The sequence below is a fragment of the Beta vulgaris genome, chromosome 8 (genome assembly GCF_026745355.1).
Source record: "Beta vulgaris subsp. vulgaris cultivar EL10 chromosome 8, EL10.2, whole genome shotgun sequence".
NCBI classification, from domain to species: Eukaryota; Viridiplantae; Streptophyta; class Magnoliopsida; order Caryophyllales; family Amaranthaceae; genus Beta; species Beta vulgaris.
In genome coordinates, this window is record NC_079209.1 from 33,190,718 (window position 1) to 33,212,271 (window position 21,554).

At 38.3% G+C, this 21,554-nt stretch overlaps 1 protein-coding gene and 1 long non-coding RNA gene across 2 annotated transcripts; both read right to left on the reverse strand.

The window, feature by feature from the left end:
* Positions 1-8,836: 8,836 nt before the first annotated feature.
* On the reverse strand, positions 8,837-11,718 carry LOC125492810 (uncharacterized). Its single transcript, XR_008967270.1, has 3 exons — positions 11,484-11,718; positions 11,077-11,368; positions 8,837-10,990 (listed from the first exon to the last, which is right to left on the reverse strand). It is a non-coding gene; the product is annotated as an uncharacterized LOC125492810 (long non-coding RNA).
* A 6,841-nt stretch (positions 11,719-18,559) lies between these two features.
* On the reverse strand, positions 18,560-19,554 carry LOC130589892 (uncharacterized). The gene is made up of 2 exons (XM_057391521.1): positions 19,258-19,554; positions 18,560-19,177 (listed from the first exon to the last, which is right to left on the reverse strand). The coding sequence occupies exons 1-2, from the start codon at positions 19,552-19,554 to the stop codon at positions 18,635-18,637; spliced, it is 840 nt and encodes a 279-aa protein (XP_057247504.1). The 3' UTR covers positions 18,560-18,634.
* Between the last annotated feature and the right edge of the window lie 2,000 nt (positions 19,555-21,554).

A 21,554-nucleotide genomic window follows, 5' to 3' on the forward strand; every position in this document is an offset into this window, starting at 1 on the left:
GAAATGTAGAAGTCCCATTTGTTGGAACGATTTTAGTGAGAATATCGTCTTGGGGACATAATTTATTGAGGAGACCGTTAAGAATGTCAGATTAATCCAGGCTAGAATTCGAGCTGCGCAAGATAGGCAGAAAAGTTATGCGGACTTAAAACGACGCGAGGATGAGTTTGCCATACATGATAGGTGTTCTTGAAAGTATCACCCACTAAGGGCGTCATGAGATTTGGGAAAAAGGGCAAGCTAAGTGCTAAGTATGTAGGCCCATATGAAATTTTAGAGTGCATTGGAAAAGTGGCCTATCGATTGGCACTACCCATGGAGTTCGAAAAGATGCATGATGTATTCCATATTTCCGAACTTAAGCGATATATCCCTGATGAGCGTCATGTCCTAGAGCCTGAGCGAGTTCAGATCGATAGTAGCCTCACATACGAGGATAGACCTGTCAAGATTCTCGACAGAAAAGTGCGTAGTACACGCAATAAGGATGTCCACAGCGTGAAAGTCCTTTGGTCTAACCACGAGTCTAAAGAGGCAGCGTGGGAAGCCGAAGATGAAATGAGAAAGAAGTATACAGATATATTCCTTGAGGTAAGTTACGAGGGCGTACTCGTTTTCTTTAAGGGGGGGTAGCATGCGATAAATTTTGCGCTTTTTGCCTATTTTTATGAAATTTTCATTCATTTGTATGCCTATGTTCGGCAATTCGCACATGTAGTGCAAAAGAAATAGATTCTCCGCATAAGAAAAAGGTGTTCATAAGGAAAACAAGTGTTTTAACACTGGGAAAAGTGCACAAAGGGCACAATTTTCTTCAAAACTTTCGAAAAGATGAGTCCAGACTTTTAAAAGTATGTGGGTTTTGTGTCAAGTTCCGGGACGAAACTTCTTTTAAGGGGGGTAGACTGTAATCCCCCATAATTTTAAAGGATTTTATAAATATATTTAAGTATTTATATATTTATATTTAAACCCAAATTAGTTTTGAAATGATTTGACTATTTTAAAAGGTTGACTATTTTAAAAGTCAAATGAAATTATTTTTCATGGCTTAATAAAATTGAAAATATTTTAATTAAGCATGTTTTGATAAAATTTTAAAGTACTAATATATATTTAAAAAGAAGTCTAATGGAACTGAGGAACCTAAAAATCCTAAAAGGATAAAAGGAAAAAGAGTCATGTTGATGATTAAAGTCCTAAGCTATTCATCTTGTTCATCATCAAATTTCATTAAATCTTGTATCTTTTTCCTAAGCCCAAAAGGAAAGCCTTTTTATAAATATCCTAATACCCAATTATTTTTCCCCACACAAATTATTTTTCCTCTCTCCTTCACACACCTTTCACGCCATTCACCCTCTCGGTTTTTCTCTCTCCTCTTCGTTCGTTCCTTCGTTTTTCCTCTCAAGCACTTTTCTTCTTCTTCAAGTAACGTTTCTTCTTCAACAAGAAACGTCACAAAGCCTTCAATTTCACCGTGAGTTGCGTCGTGGTGCTGCTGTCGTAGTCCTTCCTTGCCGGCGCCTTCTTTCCTTCTCCTCTTTGTTGGTTGTTTTCTTTTCTTCTTCCTCAAGTTTCCATTAAAGACTATATTTTTTATGTTTTCTTTTATTGTTAATCATAATTATTAGTTTTAATTACTGTTTTATTATGTAATCTTGATTTATATATAGTTTATATTATAAGAAAAATTTCAAATTTGTTATTATGATTAGATTATAGTTTTAATCATGAAAACATGAATTTTTAGGGTTTTAATTGCTAGAAAAACTATAGTAGCTTATTAGATACTGTGAAATCGATTTAGAATATGATTTTAAATATGTTATATATGTTTAAAGGAGGTTTATTAATTTTTAAAGCTGCTGTAATTTCAGAAAAGGTTTTATTAATGGAGTTTTAAGGGTTTTAAATTACTAGTATGATAGCAATATGCTATAAATTACAAATAATTGAAGTTTTGATATTAAAATCAACTTTTAAACGTATTTAGAGGGGATTTTAAATAATTTAAAGCTATTGTAATTTTTATTTAAGATTATTAATTTCGGTTTTGTTGTTTTCTAGGTGGAGAATATTTCGTACGGAACTTTTAGAGAGTTAAAAGTGGCCTACATGCTAGTTTACACGAGGTACGTACATAATTACGTGCTATGTGATTAGTATCATGTTTTAAGAGATTTTTAGCAGCTTGGTGAGGAAGATTAGCGTGCATCTGGCAGTCTTTGCACTTTTGGACCATTATCGAAGTGTCCTCCCTCATGGTGGGCCAGTAGTACCCTGCTCGAAGAGCTTTAGCTGTGATAGTTCGAGCCCCTTGATGACTTCCGCATGCCCCCTGATGTATTTCTCAAAGGACGTAGTCCCTTTCTGGGGGGGTGATGCAGCGGAGAAGTGGGTGAGTGAATGATTTTTTGTATAATTGTCCCTCGTGGTAGGTGAACCATCGAGCCCGCCTCCGGACTCTTTCTGCTTCGAGCTCGTTTTCGGGGAGGATACCATCTCGAGTAAAAGATATGATTTTGTCCATCCAAGTCGGACTTTGGTCAAGAGTGGTTACCCCCCTGTTGATGTAAGGTGCCTTTAGAACTTCCCACATGATGGGTCGAGGTTAGAGATCCTCTACTGAACTTGTTAATCTCGATAGGGCATCTACTTGTTGATTCTCAGATCGAGGGATGTGAGCTACGGTGAAGAGTAACAGGCCTGAGATTTCCTCCTTTACCTTTCTCAGATACATCTTCATGCTGTCGTATTCGGCCTCGAACTCCCCTTTCACCTTCCCAACGATGATCTGGGAATCAGAGTGGGCTTTAAGTTTTTGAGCGCCGACCATTTTGCAAAGTTGGATACCGAGGAGCAGTGCTTCATATCCGGCCTCGTTGTTCAAGTCAATAAAGTCGAACTTGATTGCGTATTCTGTTCTGTTTCTTTGCAGGTCTAGGATCAAAAGCCCAGCGCCGCATCCTGCTTTGGACGATGACTCGTCGACAAATAAATCCCAGGAACCTTCCTCGGTAGGCTCAGGCCGGGAATTGCATTCTGCTATAAAGTCAGCCAGAGCTTGTGCATTGATGGCACGTCGGGGCTCGAATTCAATGCCGAAATCTGAAATTTGGTTAGACCAGTCAGTCACCCTACTAGACTGATTTTTTCCTTTGATTACTTTTCGGATTGGCTGACTTGTGAGAGCTTTGATGGGGTGCGCTTGAAAATAGGGCTTGAGCTTTCGAGTGGGGAGAACCAAGGCGAAGATCATTTTCTCGATGGAAGGATTCTTGGATTATGCGCCTCGGAATACGTGACTTATGAAGTACACTGGATGCTGGTTTTTCTCGCGCTTGGCCATAAGGACCGCGCTAAGGGCATGTTCGGATACAGCCAGGTAGACGAAGAGTGTCTCCCCTAGTAAAGGTGAGACTAACTTGGGAAGGTTCGCTAGGTCGAACTTGAGCTGTTGGAATGCTTCCTCTGCAGATTTATCCCATTCGAATGTCGACTGTTTTAAGGCTTGGAAGAAATGGAAATTCTTGTCGGCAGATCGAGAGAGGAACCGCCCCAAGGCCGCCATGCAGCCGGTTAGGCGCTGGACTTCCTTGACAGTTCGAGGACTTTTCATTTCAATGATGGCCTGAATCTTGTCAGGGTTGGCCTCTATCCCCCTTTCATCGACAAGGAACTCGAGGCATTTTCCTCCCTTTACACCGAAGACACATTTCTTCGGATTCAACTTCATGTTCTAAGTGTGAAGGGTGGAAAGTGTTTCTCTTAAGTCGGAGACATGGTCTCCCTCCTTTTTTCTTTTGACGATTATGTCGTCAACATAAACCTCCACTTTTCGTCCGATTTATTTTTCGAACATCTTATTCACGACGCTGGTAGGTAGCCCTGACGTTCTTGAGACCGAAGGGCATTACTTTGTAACAATAAACCCCTGAGCTCGTGGTGAAAGCGATGTGCACCTCTTCTTCGGCAGCCATAGGGATCTTATGGTACCCTGCATCGGCATCCATGAAGCTGAACAATGCATGGCCTGCCGTCTAGTCGACCACCCTGTCGATCTTTGGGAGGGGGAAATCATGTTTTGGGCAGGCTTTGTTTAGGTCGGTGAAGTCGACGCACATCCTCCAGGCCCCGGTTTGTTTTCGAACTAGGACTACGTTTGCTAGCCACTCGGTGTATTGGCATTCCCGGATGAAACCTGCGGCTAGTAGTTTCTTTACCTCTTAGGAGGCAGCAGCACTTCTTTCGGCCCCTTGATACCTAAGCTTTTGTTTGATCGGCCTGTACCCCTCCTGGATATTCAACTGATGAACCATAAGATGGGGCTCGATTCCCGACATCTCGTCGACAATATAGGCAAACACATCTTGGAACTCATGAATGAGCTTGACGATTTGGGCCCTAATGCTATCACGGACTTGCTTGCCGATTCGGACCGTGCGACCCTTTTCATCATTGATACACACTTCTTCGTCCCTGTCGGCTGGACGAGGCCTTTCGTATCGCTTGGGGTTTTCGGCCGTGTAGAACCCCATGACGGGTCGAGGATCCTCAAGCTCAGGGCACTTTCTCTTCCGAGTCACTTCTTCATCTTTGTTCTTAAGATTGATGACGTAGCATTCCCGGGCGGACTTCTGGTCCACGAATAGTCGGCCAACCTTCCCATCGTCGCCCTCGAATTGCAGGAGCAGATGGTATGTCGAGATGACAACTTTGACTTTGTTGAGCGTGGGGCGCCCTATAATCACATTATAGGGGAGGCTAGTGTCGACGACAAGGTAGTCGACGACCACATTTCGACCTTCTCCTTTTTCCCCCATCCGAGTGGGTAGCTTCACCGAGCCGACTATGTAGGCCCATATGAGATTTTTGAGCGCATTGGGAAAGTAGCTTATAGATTGGCGTTGCCGCCAATGGAGTTTGAGAAGATGCATGATGTATTTCATATTTCCCAACTTAAGCGTTATATCCCTGATGAGCGTCATGTCCTAGAGCCTGAGCGAGTTCAGATCGATAGTACCTTCACAGATGAGGAAAGACCTGTTAAGATTCTCGACAGGAAAGTGCGTAGTACACGCAATAAGGATGTCCACATCGTAAAAGTTCTTTGGTCTAACCACGAGTCGGAGGAGGCGACGTGGGAAGCCGAAGATGATATGAGAAAGAAATATCCAGAACTATTCCTTGAGGTGAGTTACGAGGGCGTAACTCATTTTCTTTAAGGGGGGTAGAATGCGATAAATTTCGCGCTTTTTGTCTATTTTTATGAAATTTTCATTCATTTGTATGCCTATGTCGGGAAATTTGCACATGTTAGTGCAAAAGAAGTAGATTCTCCGCATAAGAAAAAGTGTTCATAAGTAACACAAGTGTTTTATAACTGGGAAAAGTGCACAAGGGGCACGACTTTTCTTCAAACTTTCGAAATGATGAGTTTAAAGCTTTGAAAGCATTTGGGTTTTGTGTCATGTTTCGGGACGAAACTTCTTTTAAGGGGGGTAGACTGTAATCCCCCATAATTTTAAGGGATTTTAGAAATGTATATATTTTATTTAAACCCAAATCACTTTTAAAATGTTTTGACTATTTCAAATGATTGACTATTTCAAAAGTCAAATGAAATTATTTTCATGATATAGTAAAGTTGAAAATATTTTAATTAAGCATGCTTTGATAAAAAGTTTTAAATACTAAATTGTATTGAAAAAGAAGTCTAAAGGAATTGAGAAACCTAAAAATCCTAAAAAGATAAAAAGGAAAAGAGCCCTAGCGATGATTAACGTCTCGAATTAATTATCATGTTCATCACCAATTCCTAAGCCCAACCAAGGAAGCCTTTATATAAAGACCCTAGTACCCAATTATTTTATCCCACACAAAAGAAAAATTTTCTCTCTCCTCCTCCTCAATCACACGGCTTTCTCTCTCTCTTTTCCCCTTCCACATTTTTCTTCTTTCTCTTCCAAAGTTCTATAACGTTTCTTCTTCAACAAAAATGTCACAAGCCTTCCTAAAGTCACCATTTTGCCGCCGCCTTGCTGCTGCCGTGAGCTGCTCCTTTGCCGGCGCTTTTCCTTCTCCTCTTTTGTGGTTGTTTTCTTTTCTTCCTTCTTAAGATTCCATTAAAGACTATATTTTTATGTTTTCTATTATTGTTAATCATGTTTATTAATTTAAATAACTGTTTCTAATAAGTAATTTCGATTCATCTATAGTTTATATTATAAGAAATTTTTCAGATTTATTATTATGATTAGATTTTTAGTTTTAAACATGAAAACATGAATTTTTAGGGTTTTAAATTGCTAGAAAACCATAGTAGCATATTAGGTACTATGAGATTAACTTAGTATATGATTTTAAGTATGTTATACATGTTTAAAATAGGTTTATTAATTTTTAAAGATGCTGTAATTTCATAAAAGGGTTATTTATAGAGTTTTTAAGAGTTTTTAATTACTAGTATGGTAGTCCTATGCTAGGAATTAAAAATAATTTAAGTATTGATATTAAACTCGACTTTTCAACGTTTTTAAAGGGGGTTTTAAGTACTTTAAGGCTGCTGTAATTTTTATTTAAAGTTATTAATTTTAGTTACCTTGTTTTCTAGGCGGAAAATATCTCGTAGGGGACTTTTAAAGGATTAAAAGTGGCCTACGGACTAGTTTACACGAGGTACGTACATAATTACGTGCTATGTGATTAGTATCATGTTCTAAGGAAGATTTAAATTTTAGTATCATGTATAGGAATCTACTTTGTTCATATATATGTGATTTCTAGTAATTGATTTGCATGTTTTATGCCTTTGTGCAACATGTGATTTGGAATTTAGTATGAATATTAGATTGTATGTTTGTATGGAATAATTGATGCAAGCATGAAAAGAAAGTTTATTTATTAATTCCCATGAAGAATTAGTATATGTTATAGAAGTTGAATCATGTTATTCATGTATTCTTTGAGAAGTATTATTTTATTATCTTATGAGGATTGTGGACCTTATTTGGTAATTTTACAAGTTATGCCTATATAAAGGTAAGATTATTGTTGGCTAGGTTCAACAAGTAAAGAAAGTTGAGAGTAAAAAGGAATTAAAGTAGTCTTGGATTGTAAGTTGTGATCACTTGTTAAATCCAAAGATAAAAGAAGTTAAGTTGTGGCTGTCTGATTATTATTTATGTGTTACTTGTATATGGGTGTCATTACAAGTGATAAAATGTAATTAACGTAAAGATTAACGAGAATAGTTATAGACTTTAGACTGGTGCACGTCTAGAGTTGGACATTAAGGGTTGGAGTACATGGTGGTAGCCCACCATGGCTTTTCTAGGAATGGATTGATCACCATCCCTCTTTTATTTCAAGGGCTCCTCGATATCGCAGGTCACTCTGGAATACGGAGTCGCGCCCGTATTTCGCATCAGTAAATAAGACAACTCAGTTCCAATAAGTATTCCATTTAAAGTGAGAAATGATGTTTAGAGTCTAGTTCAGTAAAAGTTATCTGCAGAGTGTTATATGATTATACTATTATTTATCCCTGCATATTATTGTTTAGTATCATGTTTAGGATTACTTACGTTTGATATGTAGTACTCAGCTTTGCTGATTACGTGCTTTGTTTGTGTGTGTGATCATGGCTTTGCCTTATTGGTCATGTGATGATCCTTTTGGTGAGCAGAGTCGGTATAGCATTGACATTACAGGTTCGCAGATGTGCATCATTGGGAATCTGGAGTGGAGAGTTTGTGTAACTAGCTTAGTTTAATTTCTGTTTTGAGAACATATTTATTTAAGTTGTTTGAGTGTTAAGTTGGTTGGTTTATGTCCTAAACATTTGTTATTTATTTTGGGTTATAATAAAGTTAAAGTTTAGTTAATGATTTTCCGCTGCAAAATTCTGAATAAGCCGATACGTTATCACACGGGAGATAATACTTGGGTAATTCTCTACTTGTATATTATAAAAGTATTTTCTAAAAAGAGAGAATTATCGGGGTATTACAAAGTGGTATCTGGGAGCTTTAGGTTATTTTTAGAACTTATAGGCGCCTAACTAGCTAACTAGTTATTTGAAGGAAACTTTAGAATTGCTCCTACTTATTCATTTTGAAAACTTATATAGAGTATATATTTTTTTTGACCGGAAATTTTCTTTTAGATAACCGAATTTTTTTTCGAAAATCCTTATGATTTGAAAAAGAAAAAATTTCATTCGAAATTTTTTGTTAGTGTTCGAAATTTTTTTTCGAATAATGATAGTGCTTCGGAAATTTTGTTTTTTTTTTCGAATGTGATAGTCCGAATCTATTTTATTACTCGAAAATTTTTAGACACTTAAGTATTATTATTCATAAAAAGTGTCTGCATTATATTTTCATGCCTTTAAGGTTTATATTATTGCATTGTGAGAATGAGTAGTATAGGAAGGGCATATAGGATAGAAATATTATATGCCTGCATTCAATAGTTAGTTCAACATCATTATATTTTTCTTCCCTGCTGATAATGCATTATTATTATTCTTTCCTACTAACAATGCATTATTATTATACTTCCCTGCTAATGACGCATGAATGTTTTTCTTCCCTGCTAACTGTTTATATTTTCTTGCCTGCTAGATGTTATGATTTCCTGCCTTGATTTGTGTTTACTCTTATTGTTTCTTGTGGGAATAAGTTAAAAAGAGTACTAAGACATCATGGTTGATTGTATTGTAGTTCCCTAAACATGTCTGCCAGACTAGGAACCTACAATAACCCTATCATCCTAAGTGACGATGAAGTTGACAAATTCTGTAACACCCTATAATTTCAAAGCGGAAAAGAAAGAAATAATAATAATAGAAGTATAGGACGATGGCGGAAACATCGTCTTATGGGAATGTCACTACTACAAGAAATGCGTCTAAATATCTAAGTGATAAAAACCAACATAAATAAATAGTATAAATAAATTAAATTGATAGCCAAAAGAGAAAACTAACTCTTAAATTGATATAAGAGTCTAGGCCTAAAACATCTAACATTTTAATGCTCACAACTTAACCCGAGCCCAAAACCAAATTAAATAAGATTCTCATCAACATAACCTGCAAAAATATACAACAAATATCCACAATCAGTGGGGAGTAACTAACAGCTCTCCCAGCTTAATTAGGACCCACATAGGAGTTATCAAGCATTAATAAATAAGTCTCAATCAACATAAAATATCAACTAAACCAAATAACAACGAAACAACTGCTAACAGTTTAACATGGTTAAATAAAGTAAATCATGATTAATAAATTTAATATAAGCATACAAGATCCATAACATAAGCCTCCAAAATAATTTAACAAAATATTATAAATAACTTTTGAGAAAGAGCAGAACGCCAGTGGATCGCAACCCACTTCCTAAGGTTTGTCAGATCGAAATCTCCAGACAACCTATGAGCTTACGTTCCCTACTGCCTGTGTCTAAGAATGACCAAACTCCCGATGCAGGATAGTACCCAGCTCATTACTTCCCAACCTCTCGGACGACAATAATTAACCCAGGTAATACCCCTAAATCGCAACCAATGTGGTTGGCATGTTCTTCACCGGGGACTACATCTATCCCACTGGATATCTAATCTCAATAAAAACATTTCTACAAATAAATAACTACAATAATTTATTCATCAAATATAAATAATAAGGATGCCCTTCAGGCCTTACACCTAAAATCAGCAGAAACTAGGATCGCAATCCAAAAGTCTCATTTCAACGATCTTTATTCTCCTCAAAGTAATAGTAGTTATAATACTATAAAATCATTTCACCCAACTAAAAAGAATAAACCTTTCTTAAAACATAAATATACACCAAATACACAGTATAATCAGATACTCCAACTACTATACTCTCGTTATCTGAATTTGGGTACAAGGTTAATTACAACGTTAGCTATAATACCCCCGGTACATAACTCTTCACTAGTGGAAAAAACATCAATTGCTCCGGTTGAAAAGCCCACAAATGCTCCGTATTTGACCCGTAGCAGAAGCCATACGAGCATTTGAGCGTTTTGCAAATGCTCCGGTTTCAACCGGAGCATTTGGTGTCTCAAATGCTCCGGTTGTTTAAAAAACCGGAGCATTTGATTGTTAAATGCTCCGGTTGTTAAGGAAAAAATGGAGCATTTGTATCACAAATGCTCCGGTTTTTTCTAAACAACCGGAGCATTTGCTAGTTTTTTATTTTAAAAAAAAAATTACAACTGGCTGAAGCTGTACATGCACCAACAAGGAGTAAAAACTTCTACATACAGGTGACCTACTCAATTACTAGTACCTTTTAATGACAGCCCCTGCTAATCCTAAAACTACAACTAATCCTAAAACTAATCCTACTAATCCTAAAACTTATCCTTCTAAATAAGAATAAAACTAACAATATAAATATATCAAATGCTAAAGAAACTACTAATCCCAATCTCTAAGTCTACTGTAAATCAAAATCATAGAATATTATCATGCTAAAAACCATCAAATATAATCATCAGAACTGATAAAGATCAACCTGAACTAAAATATTCTAGTAAAAATTCGAAGACAATATGAACCAAAAAAAAAACAAAAAAAAAAAATTGATTAAAGTAATAGGATTGAACATTAACACCTAATAGATAATGAAATCAACAAAGGATGAACTTCATTTAGTACCAACGCCACTTCAAAATTAGAATTAACAATAGATTTTGCCGACGATAGAAAATCAACTACTCAAACACAAGAGAAAGATACTACCATTGAATTTGAAATTCAACGAATTACTAGGAATGAACGATTGACGCAGCAAACAAATCGCCAGAAATCTTGCAAGTAGAAGACGATTAAACAAAACACCAGTTATGGGGTTCGACAAAGTAGAGACCGACAACAATCAAAAAATGGCAAGCAACAGCAGAGCGATGGCAGCACCACAAGAGGCAACAACCCGGGACAACAAAACCTTGCAGAAGACAACAAGGAATTCATATTTAAAAAACAACATTAAACAATATTTTTAAATTTGCAGAAAATCTAAAAATTAAGTACCTGAAAATGAGGGACAGCTGACAACCCATTTGATGAAGCACTTGCACAATTGTGCGATAGGCATGTTTGATTATGTTTTCTGGGTCCTTTCCCCTTGTGTGTTCACCATTAAGAATTTTCAAGATGATGTATGTTGTTGCAGTTGTTAACTGTGATCTTTCTAGAGTTGATGATGTGAGTAGAAGGGCTACGAAGTTGTCACATACATTTGCAAGTCTTGGCAGGTTTGCACTTTTCTTAGATGGTGTGCCAGAAGCTGGTTTCTCTCTGGACCGTGTAGGAATTCCACTCCCTGCAGAAGGCAGCGGGTGCAAATTGGTATTAAGTACTAGATCTACTTTGCTGTGCAGAATGTTGGATGGTTTTGAAGCAATAAAGTTGAACGCCTTCCAAGTGAAGAAGCATACCAGTTGTTCAGGCATGAAGCAAGGATCAGTGAGGGCTCTGGACCTTCTCTTCGAGACATGCCTATGTTACTTGCAGATTCATGTTCTGGTGTTCCACATGAGATTGTACAGCTGGCTACTTCCATGTGTGGCAAAGATGACCCTCATGAATGGAGGTATGCACTATATCAATCGGGATGTCTTGGGACAAAGAACAAACTTCAAATAATTCCTGAAGTTAGGCGTGAAAGTAAGAGACTGATAATACTCATATAAGTTCAACACATCAGGGTTTCCTCGGCTCTGAAATCATACATTTGCACATATTTCTTCATTATTCCACAGCAATGATATTGACATTGCAGTTATGCATTAACAACAATACCAACAAATTAAAATTTCTTTGATTCAAGTAATCGTCAGTCAAATATGTGAAGAACTCGCGATGTACCTCAGCATATGCTTTGATTTTAGAAACTCTCTTCTCAACAGCTTGCCTTGTACTTCCATCAGTAACAATTAAAGTAGTTTTGTTAGTTATGACGACTTTCGTAGCAGTTCCTAACACATCCATTCCAACCTTTTCTAAATCGAGACCCAAATCATCTCTGATTACAGTTCCTGCACAATCGGGATGTCTTGGGACAAAGATGGGATCACGTTCATGAAAATGATACAAAAGAGCAAATAAATTTAACACGAAAAATAATCAAAAAATTATCTAACCAAATCACAGCGGCTTTCAAGTGCTGTAGAACTAAAAGGAAATTTGGCACAAAGATGCCGCGCATGGGGATAATCTCTGCATGCGACCTGCAATGAAGTAAAGCCAGCAATGAGAATTCTATGCCATTGGGATGATAATGGAAAACTGAAAGTGGACAAGAAAAACACTTTATTTATACAATTTCTATAACCAAATTTTGTACTCAATTATATTTCATAATGCAACTTCGCGAAGAGACATGATCCATGATAACATGCATGGCACATGAAGCAGACAAAAGCAAAAATAGTTGTCAAACATAGTAAGTGCAGCTAGCAGCGAAATTTAAAAGCACTAAAAGCACCAACAAGCAAGCCCCACATATGATGATGCTCTACAGAAAATCATATGGAACTGTGCAAGGCATACCAATGCACCCATATGTGGTACCCACATGCAACAACTCTTTGAAAGAACTGCATACGCCTGAAAACTGGATCTGCATGAGCCAGCACTTAGAGAGCATTGTCAATCTGCCCTAATTTCATGACTAGCATCTGGACTCAAAGAACTTCTCAGTACATCAAAAACAAATCCAAAGCGAGGGGGAGTTTGACCAAAAGATAAAGAACGCACCCATTTCCCGAACAAGCACTGCAAAGTGACCCAACTCATAGACTACCAAATCCCAAATTTTAATCTCCAAAAGAACGGAAGTTCAGTTCTCAATCCATAAATTCGTAATTATAACTATTACAAGGAAACTATTCTGTTATCATAATTTAAACGTAAAAAACCTACATTTTCGATCCATCCCAAAAAAAAAAAAAAGAGATGAGTAGACTTCATCTCTAACAAAGTATGTAGTCATATGAATTTGAAGTCGACCATGAAAATTTTCCGGCACCAAGTCACAAACTAGAAAAGTGAAAGCAAATCAAAGTTTGACACATCCAAATTTCCACAACTTTTTAACAAATGGATCCATAAAATCTCAAAGAAGAATTTGTATGCCTCCAAGCAATTCTATCAGCCCAATTGTCACAAACAAGAAGGCTATGGACTTTTAGTATACAGAGTAAAGAAGTTGACTTAAAGGCCTTATGACCAGCAACAAGTAGGCAAAATGCATACAACAGAGACAAACTGGGATACTATACGGGTATCTGATCAGCTTCTAATGCTGCCCTGTAAGCAGCATCTTGTTCTTCCCTCAAACGCATGTTGGCACTACCTGCACAGAAAAATAGTTGTAGAAAGGCAAACATCATGCTTAAGTTTGAAGTGAGTTTAATCACATTTGTTATGTCTATAACTTAGAACAAAATATACTGCAAACTTTTAAATACAAAATATTTTAAATATCCAACAAGAGTATCGCTGCAATGGCTCAAAATGAAAATGAAAATGAAAGGTGGGTATATGAAAATGAAAGATATAGTACTGATTCTAAACTCATTCATAAGCATAAAAATAATTGAAATAAAAACACACATACATCATAAAAAAAAATACAGTCAACTCATAATAGTAGATTCCCACCTAGAACTAGAAAAAATAACTATGAAGAAACTCCTCATATATAATTGCGGTTATTATGATTAACAACATTTCCATTTTCAATCATCTCAAATTCCTTCAGTTTCGCTGCTACAAAACACAACCTCTTTTGCTGTACACTCTTAGAAGAAAGGTCATCAGTGGTTTGACCCACACAAACCTAATAGAGCCATTAGAAGAAAGATAAGCTGAGAGAGGGAAATATAAGGTGTTACCAAATATGAGATTTCTCCATTACTGATTTCGATGGTGTGATTCAATTTCAACTTTTTAGTATTTCTCTGCTTCTCTTATGGATTTTTGAATCTTGGATATGTGAAAATAGAAGAACTGTCGTCCCCCATGAGAACTATACCAGTGAAGGAGAAGAACTGCTTTTATAAGATTTCCACTGTCGTGTAACGGTTGCTTGAGAAAATTTTGGGGATTGAAGTTAGTGGGGGAAAGAAAAAAAGAATAAATAAATAAATAATAAACATAATCAAAGATAACAGGTAAGTGGAACACAGTTCTATAACAAATAGATGAACAATTCCACACTACTTTTGATTAGAAAAGATAACATTCATTTTACTAAGGGGATAACTTTTATTTAACATAACACCTCTTCAATTAGGTGTTTTCTAAAAGCTGTTATCTTTGCCTTATATTATAGTAGTGCTACGTGAAGTTCAGTAGAAAATAACAAAACATCAGAAGTATACTAATATCAACTAAATGAATGCTGACGAAAGAAAAACAGTCACAGAAGTTACCCAATCCCCTAGACTTCAATTAGTACAAGGTTAAAAAGAAGAGATAATGAAATTTGATAGGGCATTGCAATTGAAAGACTTACAGCAGAAGCAGCTGCCTCCTTGTTGCCTCCATATAACATTCCTGCAAATATCCCCATGACAGTAGCTGTTCCCCAATTAACAGTCCCATCTAATTTCAGAGTTCCCTAAATTAACCAGAAACTATGTCACCACAAGAAAACACGAGACAAAAACACGAGTTGTAAATTTACAAACAATGCAACCCTCTCCTTCCACAAAGGATTAAAAAACAAGATTAATCTAATCAGATGAAAAGACTCCGCATAATTTGTTAAGCAAATCGTTGAAGACGTATTAGCAAGTTTCTGATTTGACCACAAAAATGTGTAAATCAGCATAACTAATTAGAACATGACATGCTAATCATTCTCATGCCAACTGTCACAGGGTCTCAGTTTTCAAATTAGATATAGACGAAATATAGTTTCTAATTCGAACTAATTAGAATGATATTCTAGATTTGTAATTATGTTTCGTTATATTTTAAAAAATCAGTTATAGAGAGCAAAAATACTTGTAGCTGCCAGAAAGCTTAAAGTTTCAGTGGCAAATAGTGCCTTCACAATCCCTTCTTGAAAAATAAGCTCCACCAATTCCTTAATTATTGGAAGAAGCCCAGAATGATGTACAGCAATTCCCCGTTGAAGAAGTGGCAACATCAACTCAATAGCAGGAAGGCTCCTGTCCTCCTCATTCAAGCACAAAATTGCATATTTGAAAATTCAAAAATGCTCGTCCTTCAAACTTCAAACAAAGAAAACCCAAAAAGTAACAAAGTTAAAGACTCAAAGAGATCCACAATGTGGTTAGAACTAATTCTGTAATTATGGACCAAGATATACGTGAAAATTCAGTTAAAACTGAATCCAGCCACAGAAACCATAAAATTAGATGTTAGGGTTTACAAAATTGACAAAAACAAAATCGAAAAAGATCAGCAACAACAAAAAAATCAAAAGAAACAACAGATAACGAATCTAAGAAAAAAAAACGTAAAATGAGTTCCTCCAGACAACATTAATTAAATTACAGTTAGATGAGCAAAGTTGACACTCAACTACAAAAAAAATCACAAACCTGAATGAACGTGCTGAAGAACCACCATCGCCGCCGCCTCCTACCGCGGTGATGAAGAACGGCGCTGAAGAACTCGTGATGAGACATCAAGATCTGAAGAGAGAACAAAAATTCAGGGGAACTCGTGTAAGGGAGAAATAAATCTTCTTTGATTTCTAGGGTTCAAGTTTTAGAACAAAATAAATCAGAAATCGAAAAAAAAAGCAACAAAAAATCGAGCCACTTACTTATTTTTGTGAAGAATGGGTGAGATGCGAGTGAAAATTGAACTGGAAACCCTAGAAATGGGGGATCCATCCGAATTCAGAGCTTCTTACGAACGTATTACGGATACTAGCCAGGGAAGCTGAAAATCAACAACTCCCAGTTTATTACGTTAGCAAATCCTTGCTGGATGCTGATGCCAGGTACACACCACTTGAAAAGTTAGTATTAGCTTTATATATGGCATCTCGTAAGCTGAGGCACTATTTTGAGTCTCACCCCATTCATGTTATGACTAATTACCCCATCAAAGCAGTATTACGAAAACCTGAGCATTCAGGGAGAATGGCCAAATGGGCCATATCCCTGAGTGCACATGACATTAGGTATCTACCCAGGACAGCTATAAAATCGCAAGCCCTAGCTGACTTTGTGGCAGACTTTAGCCCTGACTTAGCTGCTACCGCTGAAGAAGAAGTGCGCCATGTTAACAAAGTAGGCAAATCAGGCTCATGGCAGCTGTATGTAGACGGATCTTCAAACTTCAGAGGAGCAGGTCTAGGTATAGTGCTAAAGTCGCCACAAGGGGACATGATAGTACGCGCTATCTGCTGCGATTTTAAAGCTACCAACAATGAAGCTGAATATGAGGCCTTAATAGCAGGTATGACACTAGCACATGATTTAAAAGCTAACAGTTTGCGTGTCTTCAGTGATTCGTTGCTAATAGTAAGCCAGGTAAATGGAGAGTACGCAGCTAAAGATTCTAAAATGGCCTCTTACCTTGAGCTAGCCAAAGACAAAGCCAAGTTATTCGAAGAATTCAGCATAAAGCAGATCCCAAGGGACCAGAACACCAAGGCAGACGCCCTAGCTAACCTCGGATCAGCACTCAGAAAATGCGATTTCAAATCAATACCTATAGCCCACCTAGCTGAGCCAGCTATCAGCAAAGAAGTAAACATGGTGCGATCAGATGACAACCAGGCAGGAAGCACCAGCTGGACCCAGCCAATCATCGATTTTCTGGAGAGGGGCATCTTGCCAGAAGATAAGCTGGAAGCTAGGAAGCTGCGAATGAAAGCCACAAGATATCATGTTATTTCCGCACTCTATTCAAAAGAGCTTGCGCCAGCTACGATCTATTACAAAGGTGCTTAGACAAAGACCAATGGGAGCCCACCCTCAAGGAATTCCATGAAGGTGAATGCGGGTCTCATGCAGCTGGAAGAAGCTTATCAAACAAAATCCTAGCATACGGGTATTATTGGCCAACCATGCGTGCTGATGCTAAGAAGTATGTGCAAAAATGCGAAAGCTGCCAAAAACACGCAGGCATGACACATCAGCCAGCTGAGATATTGCACCCCACCTTAACACCCTGGCCTTTCATGAGGTGGGGCATGGACATTGTGGGGAAATTGCCTGTAGCTCCAGGGCAAAAAGTTTTCATGTAGCACTCACGGACTACTTCTCTAAATGGATCGAAGCTGGGGCATTCCAGCAGGTGAGAGATAAAGAAGTAATATCCTTTTTGCATACTAACATTATCTGCAGATTCGGGGTACCCAGCGAAATCATTTGTGATAAGGATCACAATTCATAAGTGACAAGACAAGGCAATTCTGTCACGAATGGAACATCAGCTTGATAACTTCCACACCTAGATATCCGCAAGCTAACGGACAAGCTGAGTCCAGCAATAAAGTAATTATCAATGGCATTAAGAGGCGCCTAAAAGCTAAGAAGGAAGATGGGTAGAAGAGCTACCTAAGGTGCTGTGGGCAAACAGAACAACACCAAGAGGCGCCACAGGAAGAACTCCTTTTTCACTTGTGTATGGATGCGAGGCGGTACTACCTGCGGAAGTAGCTGTCCCAACAGCTAGATATGGATTGATACTCCTGAAGCCAACGACAAAGAGCTTAGCTACGACCTAGATTCCATCGAAGAATTGCGAGATAAGCATTAGTACGAATGGCTGCACAACACAAATAGTGGCTCGTAGCTTCAACAAGAATGTCAAAGCTAAAGTATTCAAGGTAGGAGATTGGGTTCTAAGGAAAGTTTTTCAGAATACCCAAGAAGTCAATGCGGGTAAATTAGGGATCAGCTGGGAAGGCCCCTATCTAATCGATCAAGTAGTTGGAAAAGGAGCTTATCGTCTAACTACTAAAGATGGAAAAGCAATACCTAGAAGCTGGAACGCTTCTCACCTTAAGCTTATCATTTCTAACCTGGGGCACTACCAGGTTACTATCGGGCCAAAGACGCCAGAATCTTAAAGGCAACCACTGCTTTGCACAAAGCATTGGTCCACCAGGTAAACAACCACTTAATTTGTCTAACGACTTAAGTATTTTATGCTCGTAGCAGCAAGCCATCTAAAGTCCACTTCATACGCAGGTAAACGCAAGGGGTTGCAGCACCCAGGTGGGTAGCTGGAATTTCGAGATCCAGCTACAAGGTCGTAGCACCAGCATCAAGCAGCTAAGGGTTAGTTCACCCAAACTTAGCTGAGTGGTCGTAGCACCAAGCAAACGGGCCCAACTTAAGTTGAACAGCACTTACCCCAGGTAAATATGTTGTTCTAATACCTAAGATTAAAAAGCATGCATGTAACTTAAGTATTCATCAAAGTATCAAAAGCTAAGATCAAAAGGCAAAGACATAAGTTCAAACGATTAAATTGCTGAAAGAAAATATGTTCTTACAAACACATTGCCCCCGTAGGCAATGGTAAAAGTATCCAAGCTAATTAAAACTAAATTGTTCCAAAAGAAAAACTAATGAAAACATTGAAGAAATTAAGAGATCACGCTGGCATCATCGCCAGCAACCTTGTCCTTGTCACCAAGAACAGCACCTTCTGGCTGGTTGAGAGAAGGAGGAGATTCAGCTGTAGACTTCTCCGAGTCATTTGTTTTGCCACCTGTAGCTAAAGCTTCCAGAGCGGTCATAGAATCCAGCTTGAGGAATCTGTCAATGTAGAAATTGACACCCTTGTCATCTAGCTTCTTGAACTTAATCAGGAAAGCTAGCTTCGCAGTTTCTATAATTTTTGCTTCAGCTTGGATGTCTAAAGCCCTCTCCTCAGCTTCTCTTACAGCTGCAGCCAGGCGTGCATTTTCCTTCTCCGCCTCAGCTATCTTCTCATCTTTTTCCAGCCTCTCTTTCTCCATCAATTTTTGCTCAGCAGCTAACTTGCTCTCAGCATCCAGCCGGGACTGTTTCTCCCTCTCCAGCTTAGCTTGGTGGCTCAAATTGTCCTTTTGCAGACGAGCCACCTTATCCTGAAGGGTAGCAACAGTCCGCAAGCTGTCCCTGGCAGCTATGCAACTCTGGGAAAGCTGGCGAACAACAAAAATCATAAGTATAAGCGGCATTGATCATTTTCTTGATTTAAAGTAGGTCAAAAGATGTTACTAACCTGTAGGGATAGCTGGACAGCATGGTTCAGGATGACCTCAGGGTCCTGTCCCTTTAACCTCTTTTGTGCAGCTGGGAATACGAGCTTGTCAGCTGCAGGCCAGATCCCACCTTCTAGACCTTCTTCAGCTAGAAAGTCAGCAGGAAAGCTCACAAGGACTTCATCCCTAGGAGAATCAGTCGTGATGTCAATGGTGGTTGGGATGGAGGATGAGCGTAGGTTCTTGCGAGGAACTCTTTCAATCTGAGACTGCCCAGAAGAAGCAGCTGATCTCTTCCTGTTCTTAAGCCTGTCCATTGCATCCTCGTCGGATAAGTTACTGGATCTTGCTGGAGCTGCATGAATGAGAAAAGTTAGTTAGCCTGGTATCTAAGATTTGTGAGCAAAGTATAATCTGCACCAAATATCAAGATTACCTGTCGACATCGAGTTAGTGCGAGAAGATGCTCTGGAATCTAAGGGTAGAACCTCGGTAGGAGCTGCGAAGGTGCGTTCCTCAACAGGAAACTTGAGCAATTCAGGTAATCTCTCAGCTTGTTCAGGAATCTGGGAGATAATAGGGCCAAGACCTGCAAGAGAAACAAGGTAAGAACCTAGTTAATTCGTTTTTAGAAACAAAGCACAAATGGACAGTTAGGTACCTTTGGTAGACCAACCCCCAACTAGAGGGCCCCCAGCTTCGCCCAGCGAATCTTTCACTACAAAAAATACCTAGTTTTCCAAATAGAGTCTGATGCAATTGTACCTTCTATTAATGGGGGGAAGGGAGCCTTAGCCCTAAAAGTGATGAAACCCTTACCCGATTTTCTAACGCTATAGGCAGTCAGTAGTTCATTTAGAGAGAAAGGATTATGCCATGCCTTAGTTAGGGCTTCTAAGGTTAGGCAGGTTTTCCAAAAAGCTGGCATCAGCTGGCCAGGGAAAGGTGCAAACTTCCATGAAAGATCTAGTGAGGGGGGAAAAGGTGTAATTGTATCCTAGGTAAAAAGGGTGTTCGTAATAACAGATGTAATCTTCAGGGCAGGTTTCGGGCCTGCATGTGGGAGTAGGGAGGATAATCTGAGCATTTTCAGGGAAGCCCCCCAGGACCTTAAGCACCTCGATATCTCTCTCAGTGACAGACGAAGCAACGTCATCTATGGCTCTACCCATTAGAAAGGAAGAAAAACTCTACAGAATTCTTGAGGAAGAAAGAAAGAGAAAGAAGCTTTACCTGAGAAGGAGACGAAGTCGCTAGAAAATAAAGTGAAGTTCAGAAAAAGAGGAGGAGTCCTTTAAATACTGGTAGCTCAACGGTAGTTTGGGCTAACGGATAAAAATTTATTGATGCGTGAAAAATTATCTTTTAGCTGTTGATAAGTAATCATTAATCTGATGAATTTTTTCGTTTCCCCAAGAAAATTATCTTTTCAGCGGATTAAAGGGATTTATCTTCTAGAGTAAAAGTTATTATCTTCACACGTTTTCATTCCTCAGATTAAGAGATAAAATTTTGAAATACCAGTTTGTTTAAATCTTAAGTCCTTTTGCTAACAGTTTGTTTTTGATTGGTAACTTGTGATTTTAACTCAGTTGCGCCTAGGTTGGCATCACAAGTTAGGGGCAATTGTTATGTCCTAAAAATCTTGCTAAGCTGAATCTGCAGGATATACATCCGTCCCAGCTAGAAGTTATCAGGTAGCAGCTACAGCAAGCAGGAACGAAGGGAGTTGAATAAATTTGATTCAAAGAACATTGGATACTGATCAAGACCAAGTCAAGTAATGCTGTTGCGCCTACAAAATAGGGTTGACAAAGTCATTAAGCAGAAGTGGAGATACTCCTTGATATTAGGAGATCATGGCATCATATTAGGAGATTAGTTATGCAACGTAAACATGTAAAGCAACGTTACAATAAATGTATGGATATAAATAGGAGTAGAAGTATTGAAAGAAAGGCAGTTCATTAACATTGCTTACATTAGAACACTTCCATTTACTTTCACAAATATCAACAAGTGTATTTAGTATAAGCTACAAGCTGCTAGCTGCTAGCTATAAGTTGTAATCTTCCTACATAGTGGATTGGTGGACTCAATTCCACCCGCGGTTTTTACCCTCCTCTTGGGGTTTTCCGCGTCACCATTTCTTGGTGTCTCTGTCTTCTCTTTGCATCCTCTTTTGATTTCATAGCCAGTATCCCTTGTTATTGCATCTCCATTAGCTGTAGATCCCCAGCTAAGTTCTGCCTGATCAGAATTTGGCATAAACAGTTAGTTTGTGAACTTTTCGTGCATCATGCATGGGTCAAGAGAC

Excerpts from the sequence above, each read along its gene's own strand:
- LOC130589892 (XM_057391521.1), bottom strand. The coding sequence starts at position 19,554 with ATGGACAGGCTTAAGAACAGGAAGAGATCAGCTGCTTCTTCTGGGCAG. Across the intron at positions 19,178-19,257 it reads CTGTCCAGCTATCCCTACAG|CTTTCCCAGAGTTGCATAGC; the intron begins GTTAGTAACATC and ends GTTGTTCGCCAG.